Below are 15233 nucleotides of genomic sequence, written 5' to 3' on the forward strand. Positions count from 1 at the left end.
CAAGCTCTGCATTGAATGAGGTGCTGAGAACTGCAAGCTGTGCAATGACAAGCCAAAAGATCAGATATCCTATACCAGAGCCTTCTCATATGACAAGCGGTGTGCACTAATTAAAGACTCAGAAGATCTGTCAACAGCATTGCAGAGTGCTTATGTCGCTCACAGTGTCAGAACCTGCCACTTGGCCATAGCTTGGAGCTGCAAACGGAAACACAAGCAGCAAACAATCCACCACTACCAACCATGGCATCCAAGGGCTTTCTGGGGGACACGGAGGCAGTTCTTAAATTCCATCTGACCTCAGCTGCACTGAAATTGACCTCTTTATGACAGCAGGGTTAAAACAAAAGGGAGGCGTGCAGCATCATCTCTCGCACGTTTACAGCAAAACTGTCATCAGATGCAATTCTGCCCAACCCAAGAGTAAATCTGTAGAGTGATTCCTTATAAGGAGGCAAGGCTAAGGAGACCGTTGGCTTTAGAGCTTTGGCGTAGTTTTTCTTTTGCACATGAGGGTGTGTGAAACAGCTGCTGGTAAACATTAATCCCAGAGTACACAGACATGAGGAGCAATGCAAATGGTTATTATTCTTAGTTCAATTTTATATTTCCATACACGTCAGACAAAAACATGCTTACACGCCTAGTTTTCTCCATTTACTTGTCTTAAAAGGCAAGTTCTGCTGCTTTGCCTAAAGACACAGAAGGGCTGCTTATGACACAGTGGCATTTGTTACACAATACAAAAAATAATAAACTCACCTTGTGAAGAGGGAGAACAAGGAAAGCTCCACCACCGCTGGCCTCAATAATGATGGCAACAAACTTGGGGTTGACTGCACAGAAGGAGCTGTCCCACGTGACCCTTGAAACCCGGATATCATCGTAGCACTGGTCATTCTTCACCGCCTGGCCGAAGACGTGACGGAATTTGCTCTGCCGTACAACTCGTCTCATATCTGCAGAGAATGGATTGAGGTGAGTCTAACATGTGATGGCAGGGAAACAAATGCTAAGGCATACATTGCTGGAGTTAATAGGTGAGAATTTACGAACAGTGAGAAAATAGCTGGTTTATGGGAATCGGACAACTCGAGCACGCAAGAGATTCCGTCCACAAATTGCTGTAAATATGAAAGAACATCCTGCAGATTCATTTTCCAGAGCACGCCGCCTTTGCAGTCGTGTTTGGCTTTCTCCCTTTGCTGGTGGTTTGTAAGAAAATATTACAACTTCCAAGGGTCTCCATGGAATTTCAATGTACTGCATCCCCAGTATAAGATGCAGACTGCGATTATGGATGGGTTATTCTATCTTGGACAGTGGATTATGAGGATAAGGGAGCCTGGGACAACAAGTTGTTGGACCCACTCTCCTTACTTCTTTCGTTTGGCAAAAAGTAGGATCATTTTTGCTGAAGTTTCTAAAAGCAACCTACTATATGTATCGAATCGCACAGCAGACCTGTTGAGTTACTGGCTGGCTGTGTGTATGCTGGTGAGCACTTCCAAAAGTGGAACACGAAAAACAAGCACGCTTTGTTGTCCCATCCACTTTAAAGTGTTTTCACCAAACAATTGTGTTACCGTCCCATCCTCCATCGTGCCATATATTAAAACATTTGAAATACCAAGAGCATTTTTTTTGTGTGTGTGTGTGGCACAGGAACAGAGAGGGCCGCTTCCAGAGGAGGATAGGACATCTAAACAAAAACAGACTTTGTGGTTGTTTCACTGAAAATCTTCACCAAGACAACAATCTGCTGACAAGAGGGCTTTGGAAAACATGCTCATTCAAACCTTTGATTCCCACTGGTCTACTTGCAATAACAGGCCACTTACAAAGATAATGGATAGCTGGCAAAATTATTATGAAAAAAAAAAAAAAAAAAAGGAACAAGGTCCAACCACAGAATCTACAGAGAGACATTTAAGAGGTTTGATTTTATGAGACTCCTCAACTCCTCCCCCCAACACAGCACGTGAGAACAGTTTCCCAGCCTGAATCATCATGGCCAAGATGCAGGACATGTTTTGAAGGTAGTTTTTCCTGTTGGAGGGGTGGGAGTGTCCAAACAGCTCAACTCTTCCATAAAGCAACAGCAGTGTCATACGTGACGTCTCTGCCAACTTCCAACACAAATGATGATCTTTATATTAAAAAAAAAAAAAAAAAAAAAAAAACCCTTCCGTGTACTGAAGGCTCTCCAGACATATGTTACATTTTTTTTTTTTAAAGTTTTAAACTGAAATGTTATTTTTCATTTATTTCAAGATATACCTACATACAGCAAAAAATAAATGCCCAGATTTATATTCATCTGTATTTTTGCAAATAAATATCAAAAGCCAATTCCTCTCTTGGTTATACCCTTTTTTGTCAAGTTAAAGTACCAACTTTCTTTTAGGGATCAAGGAGTGGTCATGTCACCCCTCAGTGGCCAGCTGGGTGGCAGCCAGGATGCTGACTCAGTCAGTTGAATGATTGTACATCTGGCCCCACTTTCTTTACTCTTTTCTGCGTTCTTTATTTAAAGGGTCGACACAGAGAAGCAGGAAGGGAGACAGGGTGACAAGCAGCAAAGGACCACAGGTTGAGACTTTAACCCGAGCCTGCTGCTACACGGACCTTCAACATATGTACGTGTGGATTTTATAAATAACAGCACTGTCCAGTATAAGTGGATGGTAAAACTTACTGATCACCACTTTTACACATCTAATATATATTAGGGCTGTGACTCGATTAAAATTTTTTAATCGCATTAACTACAGGCTTTGAAATTAATTAATCGCAAATACTTTATCCTTTGGAAAATTAACATTTTCTACAATATTTCAACAAACACAGAACATATCCCTATTTGAAATCTGAATGTAGCATGCATGAAAACACAGTATATAGAATCTTGGATGTTAAGCTGCGTTGGGCCCCCGTTAGCTTCCACGCTAGCTGCTACATGTCCGAGACACAATGGCTCGGCGGCCAGCAATCGGATAAACCACTGAAGTGAATCAATCCTGTGAAAGAATGAAAACAAGTGAATGAAACCTGCACTCACCCATTATGAAGTTAACTCTGCCAGCCCTTCCATAACCTGCTCAGCCAACTCCTTGACATCGGGTATGGTTGGTAACGTTACGGCGGCTAGCATTAGCAACGAGGCTGCTAGGCTTGCTAAATCGGTAAGCATTAGGCTACTGAAGAAAGCTAGTCTTTTTAGCTACGTTATATTATCATCTTTCTTCTCGCCTATAACCTTTGTTTACGGCCACTGGCCCTAACCTGACGAGCTAGCTGTCAAATCACCGGAAGTTTTCACCGGAAGTACTCGCGCACACACAAAAGCTCTCTCCAGACATATCTTTCTTTCATTCCGCCCAGATGAAATTTAATGCCGCATGAAATATCGGCTACACAACGAGCCCCTCGTCAGCCCTCATCATCAGTAAATTTCTGAGTGGGTGCGATCAGTCTTGCTTGACTTGCGTCCATCCGTCTGTATTTTTAAAAAAAAAAAAAAAAAAAAAATTATAGTGTGCGATTAAAATGCGTTATTTAACGCGCTAATATGTGTGTAGTTAATTAATCGAAATTAACGCGCTAAAGTCCCAGCCCTAATGTGTGTGTATATATATATATATACACACACACACTAAATAATACTGTACTTCAGGGTCTTTGACAAACCGCACACAGGAACCAGAGAGGCAGGGTTTTATCCCAACGGTGAGCTTCCTGTTACAACCTTGTGGTTTGACAGATGTGCCAGGAATTAATACTAATCAACTACTGCAAATCCGTAACTGGACATCTAAAAGCAACCAACCTATGATATGTTTTCTCATCAATACTCAGTATCAATCAATTAATGCGACTTTGTTCTCTGTAGCCATGACGACATCAAACTGTTCAACAAGGAGTGCATCCATTCCTCAATTCTCCCAGTCAGAGAATAAAATGCAGAAAAACAGTGTGGTTCCTAAATGGCCACTTTAATACTGTAAGATGTGTGATGCTCATCGTCTTCCCTCCAAACACGCTTTCAGATGGTGGAATTCTTTTAAAAAGGACAAATCAACTTACAATAGCCAACACGATTTTTCAAAATTTGTCTTGACTGCCGTACAGATGAATAAAATTTTTTTTAAAAGCTAGGTGTTGTGGAAGTTTATATCTATTGGGACAATTAACCAGTCTGTCATAAAATAAAAGGAAATAGAACATTTAGTCATATGAAGGAACCATAACAGATTTTTTTTTATAAACTTAATGCCATTTAGACATCTGAGACATAAACCCCTCTCCTTTCTCTCAACCCTCAAATTAAACCTTCTAATCTAAATTGCAAAAGAAAGCAACATCTGTCAAAAATACAGTTTGCATCTCTGATAACTAGCACCAAACAACAAATAATCCAACATCTTAAAAAAATGTAATAAATAACAATACAGTAAAGAGCAGGATGAAAAGGGAGGCGGTGATGCAGGATTTAGGCATTTTCATGTTCACTGTTGGGTCACTCGACCGTGAAGGGTTTCCATCATATCTACCTCGCACTCCCTGTGCCGACTGCTGCCTTCCATTAAACCGAGGGGAAATTGTTCTGCTCTGACATAATACAGCAAAACAGCCCGAGAACGGAAACAAGAGAAAAAGGCAGCTTATCGAGAGCTCATGTTTAGCCAGCGTGGCAGAATGCCATCCTTTTAACATCTGTTATTACAGTAAAAACAAACACTTTCAGTCACTCGATCCAAGCTGCATCTCAGTAACTCGATACAAATACTTGAAGGCGACCACTTTCCAAGACAACATACATGTCTCCTTTGACTCTGCATAACAACGTCAAAACGGGACATTTACCCGTTGGCGCATAAACATGCATTTTTACAGCACCACCTCCGTGACATTAATGCCGTCTATACCTGCCACATTAAATCATGTTAACACATGCCGATTAAAAACATGGACCACCTCATTCTGTCAACAGCAATTTGCACTTCATCTGCCTTCTCCTTGACAGGGCACACATATTAACCTTGTTGCCTTTACATCACATGTAACTTGTTCTATTTTCTACCCTTTATGGCTCCGTTAGATCCCAAAGACGATGGTTTGTCCTGGACCCCAATAGACCCTCATAACAAGGAAAGGCAGGATGCTTTTGGCAATGAAACCTTTTAGAGGGTTTTCAGCTTTTCCTGTTTGTTGGGGCGGAAAAAATAAAAAATATAAAAATAAATTAAATTTAAAAAAAACAAAACAAATAAAACTGCCCTCGATGCCCCGTCTTACATCGTGCGTATGGCGAAAAAAGGATGCAACATAACACGAAAATCCTAACCACAAATCAGGATAAGCTGATGATAGTAAGGGAGGGGCAGCAGAATTATGCCTAAATGAACTGTTTCGACATAACTCCAACATTGTCGAGGGCCTAAACTGAAAAAGTTAAAAATTAAAAAAAAAATCTCAACCTGACTCCTGTTCATACTTTTTCTCATTTGTGAAGTTCACCACAAGCCAATAGCCGTCTCACCTTTTACTTGAAAAAAAAATGGCCAAACCCAAATGTTTAGATCTACATTTCCCCTCAGCTGTTGGTTCTTTTCATCCATATGTCATGTGGCAGGGCACAGACAAGGTCACTCACTAAAGGCGGTTTAAGGAGATAACGCTCTCCTGACACCGGTAGGTTAAAGTTCTTTTTACACTGACAAACAAGAACAACCCTGCTAACATTTAGCTTTAAATCAAATTACTCTGCAGTAGTCGGGTTATTCATCGATTCCTGCTCAAATCGCCATGGATGGGAACAAAGCCCTGGGTGTACGCACTACATTTCAGTGAGGGTGCTGCACTCGTGGGGTGGCCGAATGGGCGTACCTAACTTTTGCCTTTATCTCACACAAATTCTACCACCTACAGCACAGTTACCTGCTCATTATCAGAGCTGCTGCGTTTCTTCGCTCCAGCCAAAAAAAATAAATATCATCATCATTTCAGAAAGTTGTGCTCATCAGAAATTGTAGTCCAACACAGCCAGGACGATACCATATAACACCTTATAGCAACACCACCCTCCTCACATCATTGTAGCTTAAAGGCTTGTTCCCTGGGAGGTAGTAATAGTAGAACACATCTTTGGTGTTACAGTTGTATAATATGGCAGAAATCTGGGAGAGAGCATAGAGTGTATGCACTGGTATTAAACAGTGATTTCCCACAATTTGTTAGTCATGTCTCTCCCCTCATCCCCTACTACACAGAAGAGTGATGTTGCCTCAGCACTCTCGACAGAGTGGCTCTCATTTGGCTTTTGTCACAAAGACCACATGAGACGCCACCTAAATCCCCTTCCTGGAACCAAGGCCACGGACCACTATTGTAATCAGATTCCAGCTACATTCCAGCAATCTTCCCAACAATGAGATAAGGTTCCAGTTTATTCACCTCTACCCAATCCTGAGTGACCAGGCGATATGCAGTGTAATTCTAAAATGCTATTTGAAGACAACACGCCACACGCAGGGGCCTTGAGCCTATCCTCACTGTTATAGGCTGAGAGGCTGGATACACACTGGGCAAGGTGCCAGTTCCTCAAATACTTTGCTCAGACATATACAAAAGAAAGAAAAAGAAAAAGCCTGTTCTTACAGTCACTCCAACTTCCTCATTCCAAAACAGGAAAGACTGACGCTTTGGGGTCAGATATAAGAAACATGTGCCAGAAAAGGTCTGCATCTTTAGTGTGACACTGACCATGCTTTAAGATTTATATACAAAAAAAAAAAAAAAAAAAAAACCTCTAAACTCTGCTACTTTCTTCACTACGAGACTTATGACTAAATCTCAAAAATCCTTATCCCATTTACAAATCCCGACTTAACAAGGATCCCTTTAAAGAAAGACTAAATTAATCAAAACAAGAAAAGCTCCAGTTTTTAAATTGCTGTGTATACCAAGTTACAATAGTATCAAAAACTATTCAAATAGAAAGTCTAAGATCTGTCCAAGTTTTTTTTTTTTTTTTTTTTTTTTTTTTTTTAAAAACCATTGTTGTTAGCAGACAATCCACAGGCATAAAGAGGAGCAGACAAAAGCCAAAACGACTTGCTGTTCAAATTTAGAAAAAAAAGGAGAGAGACTTTAAAGAGCACAAAGCAGTCTCCTCCTCTTCCTGGCCAGCTACTCTCCCACCTCCCCCGAAGAGTAATGCACAAAACACAGCTCCACTTCAGCAGATGTCATCAGTTGTGGTGCAAAGGAGCACTCTGGGAAATGGTGTTATCCTGCGTGCACCTGCTGGTATTCCAAAATTAAAGAAAAGATGTCCAAATAACTACAGAACAGACTGAACTTCATCTGCGATTCAATTTTGGCAAAATACACAAAAAAAAAAAAAAAAAAAAAAAAAAAAAAAAAAAAAAAAAATCCATTGGGCGCCAATTAATTTATCTTATACCAGAGAACATACGAGGACGACATAGAGCTTAAAATGGATAACTATTAAGATGCATACACTTTTATTTTCTTAATTCCATTTAACACTGGAATGTTTTCATGATCAGATTTAATTATGCATGCATCTTGATAGAAAAAGAAACCTCCACAGTTAGTGGATTATCTGTTGGTTTTTCTACCGTGTAAACAATTAATGGCACAGATTTAGACATATGATCCTCTTCATCTACCGTGCTGACCAAAACAGACTAATATGCTAAGCAGGTGGTTGTTAATGAGATGTTTCTTTCCACCTGCCCTATGGGAAAAAAAAAAAAAAAGAAAAAAAAAGAAGACTTCTGGCCATCTTGTTTGGGGGAGCAACAAACACCTGATGTAAATTTAAAAGTTCTCAAGTTTTTGTGCGAGTCGGGCATAAAGTCGATTGGGAGAAAGGGGAACCAAGATAACATCTTACCCCCACAGGCCTGGACTGAAAAGGTATGTCAGACATGTTGAAAGAGCGCAAGCTTCAAATAACCCATCATCTGCTTCAGCTGATTGGAACAAACACTCCCTCACTTCTTATGCGCAGTTTCCCCTTGCTTCCGGACTCATTTCCTCTGTCCATCAAGCCACCGGAAGGAAGGCCAAACACTACTGAGGCCCCCTTTTTACTGCAGCACAACATGCAGAGGATGAGGCATCTGGAACGGTTAACAAATCCAAACACAGCTGTCCTACTGTTGACCCCAGGGTGCTCTTTCAGTCTTCACCTGCTTTGCAGCCCACAGCAAGCTTTGCTGAGGGAAACCCCTACAGCTAATAACATGAGAACCGTGTAACCTAGTTCACCACAGGGGTCAGATATGTAAGACACGCTGCCCTCTTAGCACACTAACCACAGTCATTACAAGTCAAACAAAACCATTGTCACGAACAAGCAAATGAAGCCGTGGTGGCGTTCAGAAGGGACTACACAGAGGACTGTTTGGGACCTCATCCAACACTACTACTCGATTGAAGGGGCCGTTTATTACTGCCAAGTGAGTCATTAATCATCTTCCTACAACACCAAGCTGTGGATCAATTTCCAATAATGCCATTGTTTTTTGAAAAGTGCATCATCTTTGGTCCAGACAGACCAAAAGTCAAAGAAAGAGAAAGACAGTTAATAGTTTCAGCAACATAATGGAATAATTAGTTGCTTCCCTCTTGATTTATGAAAATATCAACTGAGCTCAGGCTTCTGATAGGCAATGTAATGCAGTTAAAAGATCTGCGTTGAAACCTTGCTTATGAAAGTATGCTATAGTCCCATAAATCCACTCATTAATGAGCACATCTATTTCAATTACAACAAATGTGGTCCAGCAGGGGGAAGGTATGATTGTTATGGGGGGATTGATTGCCTTAGAATACAAGCCAGGAAATAATGAAATTCATCTCGATTTGACCTGAGTATTATCAAACTAGATCTTTACTTCTTTTTACCGAGAATGAACTGGTTTCAGAACAAAGTATCATGAAATAGAGTGCCCCCCCCCCCCCCCCCCAACCCCCATTTCTAATCAGGAATCCACCAAGACGCAGCTACACATTTCTCCGTTTGCCCTCATTGATTAGAAGTACTACATGCGGATTCTGGGCGATTTCATACCAACAATTCACAATTCTCCACGTGTTATGACCAAGGAAGGAGAGCCGGTGGACGCAATAATCTGTGCAACTGGGAAATGCACCGTGAAATCAGCGGCTGCCTCGCTGTTATGACCCCCCCTTCCCCATTATCCTTCATACGACTGTGTTAGTAGGTCAGGTCTGAACCCCGCATCTGGATGATACGGAAAATATTCCATTTCTATCACAGGATACAATTTACGGTCTGTGAAACTGAAAGAGTTAAACATTGGATATTTTACTGTGTGGACGCTATTGTTCAGCTTGAGGAGAATGCCAGGGGCCAGGGCGCGGTTGTGCTGACTGCACCTCCGTCTATGTGGATCTATCGTTTTGGAGATAAGTTTTCCTGTCGCACTACGGTTAGCCACCCCACCCCGCTCAATACCGTACAACAGCACATTTCATCTCGCTGGGGTGTCCGCAAAACCCACCAATTACTAGGAGGAAGAGAAGATATCACTTGAAAACTACATTTTCGTTGGTGGTCGATAGGAAACTTCTCAATGCTGCCAGTTTACTGCCACTAAAGGCTAACGCTAGCTGAGAAACAGTTCGTATTCTACAGAGTATCCCGATTCATTTTAGCTAGCGCATGCACTTTCATGTCTGGACTGCTGTGGTTAGGTGGACAAACGAAGACCATTACCACCATTGTAAGACAGAAAAACACAGAAAAAGGTTGTACATAACCCGAATCGTTTGTTGCCTACCTTCTAAGAAGAAAATAAAAGTATTCCCGAAAACCGAATGCTAGAACACAGCCCAAAGCGTATCCCAATTGATTTCTCCCTCTGCCGGAGTCGCTGCTGCGCTGACACAAGCGGCTCTGTGTGCTCTTTCCCCTCTCTGCCTGAAGCCCCGCCCATTCTTGTTTAAACAGCTATGTTTGGATCGACTCTCCTTGACTGACAGTTCCAACAGCCAATCAAAGGGAAATTACGGAGAGGAGGGGTGGAGTTTACGGTTCCTTTCTTCAGGTTCCCACTTACCGTAAATCATCATTAATTGTGTCATGAAAGCATTTTCATCTATTGCGGTTGTCGTTATTGTCCTTTTCTTTAGCTAGGCCATTGTTATCTGGCTATTTAGATGATTATCATGATTTACAATCGTATCAGTTAGAAAACCACCATTTGACAATTAATAAACTAGGATTCTTGGTTCTCTGCCTATCAAATACATTTTAACATCTCATTTGACAGCGTTTACGCGTGTGACCTAGGTGATGCAGCAATAATTATATAGTGTGGCTTCCTCTATGCATGTCCATCTGTGAGTGGGGATGGCATTAAACGGATGGATATAAAACGTAAGGATAAATATACACCGCTGCATATGGCTTAGTGACCATGTGAGAAAATACCCAAATAACATTTTGACTATTTTGAAAGGGTGAAAAATATATATATATTTTTAAAGATATTTCTACTACATTTTCTAAACTGTGTGAGGCAGCAACGTAAGATCACACGCGTGTAACGGCAAAATACATCACCTGATGGCATTCAAAATATGTTTTAATTCACTTGAGGAACACAATGTACTCCAAGTGCAACACAGCACCACAAGATGGCGTTATTTTGCAAATCCAGAGCAAAGTAGACTCCTCACAGCAGGAAACGGCTGTAGTTCATCATCCAATCTAGGTTTTCTTCAACCTGCATCAGTTTTATAGATTAAGGGTGACGCCTGTGTTTGTGGTCAGTTCAGCACCCCCAGCATTCAAGTACCAGGAAAGCAGAATTCTTCACTTTTCCATCAAATATCCTAATTTATCTGCAGTCCAATTGTCCTTAATGGATTCTGTGCTTTTTATTAAAGGATATTTATTTCTAAAGTGTAACAGGTGCAAAACAGCACCCAAAAAAAAGTCAAGCACTTCAGATTCAGGCCCCTTTGTTCAGTCCCAAATCTATTCTGCAGGATAATACATTAAAAGTGCAACCAGAGCCATCCAAAAAAAAAAAAAAAAAAGTTACAAAGCATGTTTTAGGCCACAAAGTTGTCATCTCAGCATGATCAATTCAGCCAGTTCCTCAGACTCAACCCAGTGAAGAACTGCAGCACGTTCTCTAATGCTTGGAAAAACCTTAACTGTCAGGCAGTTTTAAAGAAATTATCAACTTAAACATTGGCATGGGATTTCAAGCAACACACAGCCCAGTTAAACTGTAACAAGATTTAGATGTCCTTACCTCTCCTCATTGATGGCTTCCTTTCAAGTGTCTTGTCGGGAGTTTTCAGAGGTGAATCAAAAGCCGCCTTCATCTGTGCCACCTTCACCGACTGGCCCTGCTCATCGGGTTTGACTTCAGCTGGCTTTGGCCGGTCGTGGTGCTGCAGCTTTTCATGCAGCTGAATTGTCTCCTTTATTAGGTCTGAGACAGGCCTAGATTTGGGAGTGCTCTGGGATTTGTCTCTCATTGAGACACTGCCATCTGTATCTTTGCAAGTTTTCTTATCCATTTGATCCGGTGATGCATTTCCTGAGTTAAGTGCCAGATTCTGAAGATTCTGCTTCATGCTGAGTGAGACCTGATTGCTTTTCTCTGTGATATTTGACTCACCTGCGACCAAACCTGCACCTGCACCTGCACCTGCATTCCCAGCTGGTGCAGCAGTGTCCTCGTGGCACTCTTTTACCATCTGCCTTTTCACAGGCTGAGTATCTGCCCTATCAGAGCAAGATGTTTTGGCCTCGGTGTCACTCTTTGTCCTTGGAGGTGTTCCTACAGTATTGGTGTCTGTCTTCTCAGTTGTAAGAACATTGCACAAGTCTACAACTGGCCCATCACTCTTTATTGCTGGGGTCTCTGCATGACACACTGTGGGTGCAGATTCCTCAGAGATCACTCCACTCGCCTCACATGATATTCTTTCATGTGAAACAGCTGATTGTAAATTGTCCGAGGACACGCCTATATTTGGCTGTATCTCCATAGCTGCCTTAACCGAAGTATCTGTTGAGTTGATGCTTTCAGCTCTGGAATAATGTGACTTTGCCACTGCAGGCTGAAAACCAACTAAATCTGAGTCTGCATTGTGAGCGCCGACTGCATGTTTCATGTCCAGCTCCATATCGTGAAAATTGTCTGTTGCAGGGCTTGCCTTAGTTTGTTTGTTTAAAATCACCTCAATGTCAAGATCAGACTCTTCACCCTGTTCTCTGGAGATTACTGATGCTGTACTGGGAAGTATCTCCTTAGCGTCTGTGTCCACAGGAGCTGTGGAGTCCTTGTTGTGAGAATCAGCTTCTTTTATTTTTGACAGAGATGGGATCGCCTCTTTTCTGTTTCTCCTGAGTAGCTTCTCCAAAATAGAGCCGGGCTCAGTGGGCAACGCGACATTTGATGGTGAATCTGACAACAAGGTTTCATTTTTGGAGTCCTTTTGTGGATACAGCTTCAAGGACTCCATCTGATCACCTGCATCAATGACCTTTGGTTTTGCTACAGAGTAATCATTCAAACCTGGGTTTTCCTCCCACGTTAGGATTTCTTTCTTTGTATTATTCTCTGTTCTTTCTTTTGGGGGTCCACAGTGAATGGTGTCTCTCATATCTAATAAAGACTCTCTCTGCTGACTGTTTTTCAAAGGATGTTGGGGTTTAGCCGGAGGCGGTTCCTTCCTCTCACTCAAGCAGCCTGCTGTTCCTGCACAGAACTTAATATCCTCATTCTCAGCCTCAGCAATCATGGTCTCCTTCAGCACCAACTCACTTCCTTTATGAGCTCCACAGGCGTTGCTCTGTCTGGAGTTGTCAAATGAGCGTATGGCCCCTGAGTTTTCTTCTTTTCGCGAGAAGGTTTCTTCAACATGGTACTCCATCTTGATCTCTGAAGATGCCGGGAGCTGCTCCACAGTTTTCCTTTCGTCTCTGTTGATTTGATTAAATGGCCTCTGTGTTCTTTCAAGCCTCTTCGTTCCTGAATTACTCTTGTGGTTCTTGTCCGTCCCATGTGGAACCAGTGGGGCAGCTCTGTCTCCTCCTCTTCCCCCTCCTCGTCCACCTCCACCCTCCTTTCCTGTGGCCCCTCCCTGTCTCACCTCCCTCTTGCCTAAATGTATGTGCTTCTCACTAGAAGGTGTTATTGGCTCATTGCTGTGGCTCTCATCCAGATCCTGAGAGTCTGCCTTGCCAGACTTTTCCCCTGTCTTAACAGCCTCCTCCTCACACGAGCTTTCTCCCTCCATGACATCACCTGCGTGACTATCCACAGCTCCAGAGCTGTGGCCGGGACGCGTGTCCTCCAATTGGTCACCGAGGACCTGCTCTTCACCATCCACTTTGTCCTGGTTCTGTCCCATACTGGTCTGCAGAGAAAGACATGATGTCAACCTCACAAGAAAAGACTTAAGTGATCCGCATGTCTGGAATCTAAACCCTAAAGGTCTGTGGAGCGTGACTGATCTCTGCTTCTGTTATTCTGCGTCTGCCCACTAATATTAACAGTTTGATTAATATGGCGAAAACTGTGGGGGAAAACTGTGAAAGAAAAGAGTGGACACATAGGAATAATATCACAGTTTACGATTTTAGCCTTGGAAAGAGACTGCGTAGCATGCTGCAAACCATTCATAGTCACACAAGAGTTATTTTCATGAGGGTGGTTAGTCGACTTTCTTATGACTTCAGCTGCTACAGCACACTCTCTGTTGGGTTATTCATGCACTTACAATGTCCACACCAGCTCAGCTTTTAGTCAGATTACAGTCACAGGATTAAGCAGCAATCTCATTTAAGATTCTGGTGGTTTATTTTGGACTCCTGTGTAATTCAGTAGTATCATTACAAATTTGTCTCCCTCATGTAATGAAGCTTTTTTTTTTCACCTTAATAAAAGTCATGCAAATTTAATTGATAATTCAAAAAATGAAGCCTCATCATTGAAATCATTCTTGGGGACAGGAATACTCGGTCTGATTGACTGATTAATTCCCCTAATATTGAAAGTTCACAAAGTCTCATGACAGACTGTCAGCGAAGCTTTTCCAAACATTCTGAATTTTGAATGTCAGCTTGTTTCCTCATACTTGTGGTTATGAATTTGTATAAATCTGGCTTCATGTGATCTATCTAACCGATGGAGCAGGTTAGTGCGGACTTTTTGTACCCCCCATGTTGCAGAAAGACGTGTTAACGCAGTAAAAAATCATGGTAATGCAAGTAAAATGTTCCTTTCACTCAATAAAAATGGTCATGTTAACAGAGCGTTTTTGTATCAGTCTAATTCTGGGTATTTTTTTTTTTTGTGGTAACCTTACTCTGGGCTGTTGTTGCCATTAATGCTCATATAACAGTGAGGGAGATGGCTGTGGGGCTGATGGAGATTACTAAACGTATAAGAGCATTGCAGTAGGAGGAGGAGGGAGTGAGTAGAACCAGAATGAGCATGTTGCAGACACAAACTTTTCCATGACATGTCTAATTGCTAAATGAGTTTTCACCCACTAAACTGCAGCAGTAAGCAGAGAAAATGGGAAGGCACAATAAACAATGATCTGGACCATGAGTCTGTTTCCTGTCTGTGTGAAAACATATGACTGCTCTTATCATCTGACAGGCCAGACACATGGCAAAGAAAGGCAACGGTATCAATACGACAATTGTGAGACGGTTGTGTGTGGAAACTGAGATGAGCAGAAACGAATGGTAAAATATCACACAAAAAAGACAGAGAAGAGGTGCGAGGAGACTTTGGTAAAGTAAGTTACAGATTTTTGTTTTCCTTCAGATCAGGTTGAATCCAGAATTAGAACCAAGAGGAATTTGCATCAATTCACGATCCTCTACCTACTCGGTCAGTGTCGGGAACCCCTTCCCTCAAGGCATTTCTTCTCTGCTTACAACAGGTTCATTATTCTGTCTCATCCTCCCTAAAGTGATCATTTGATCACCATGTGCTCTGCTGCCCTGACATACTCAGCCATACAGGAATTCAAAACCAATGAACCACAAACATCTTTCAAAACAAACTTTAAGCATTTGGAAAGTACATCCTCTATCTATTTTTTCTTATCAGCCTCTCTGATTAGTACAACACAACATGGTGGCACAGGCCTGCTAATGACAGATCACTGTATGGTGGATATAATATCGATCT

The 15233-nt window shown here is 41.9% G+C and overlaps 2 protein-coding genes across 2 annotated transcripts in view; both read right to left on the minus strand.

Moving 5' to 3' along the window:
- Positions 1–9975, minus strand: part of coro1ca (coronin, actin binding protein, 1Ca) — a 33933-nt gene extending 23958 nt beyond the window's left edge. Inside the window, exons 1-2 of the mRNA XM_075467988.1 lie at positions 9840–9975; positions 763–959 (exon numbers count right to left, since the gene is read on the minus strand). Coding sequence (XP_075324103.1) covers positions 763–957 — 195 coding nt within the window. The 5' untranslated portion in view covers positions 958–959; positions 9840–9975. The remainder of the gene's footprint in view (positions 1–762; positions 960–9839) is intronic.
- A 1335-nt stretch (positions 9976–11310) lies between these two features.
- Positions 11311–13003, minus strand: LOC142382750 (uncharacterized). Its single transcript, XM_075468869.1, has one exon. The coding sequence runs from the start codon at positions 12955–12957 to the stop codon at positions 11311–11313; it is 1647 nt and encodes a 548-aa protein (XP_075324984.1). The 5' UTR covers positions 12958–13003.
- Between the last annotated feature and the right edge of the window lie 2230 nt (positions 13004–15233).

Source organism: Odontesthes bonariensis, chromosome 6 (genome assembly GCF_027942865.1).
Source record: "Odontesthes bonariensis isolate fOdoBon6 chromosome 6, fOdoBon6.hap1, whole genome shotgun sequence".
Taxonomy (NCBI): Eukaryota; Metazoa; Chordata; class Actinopteri; order Atheriniformes; family Atherinopsidae; genus Odontesthes; species Odontesthes bonariensis.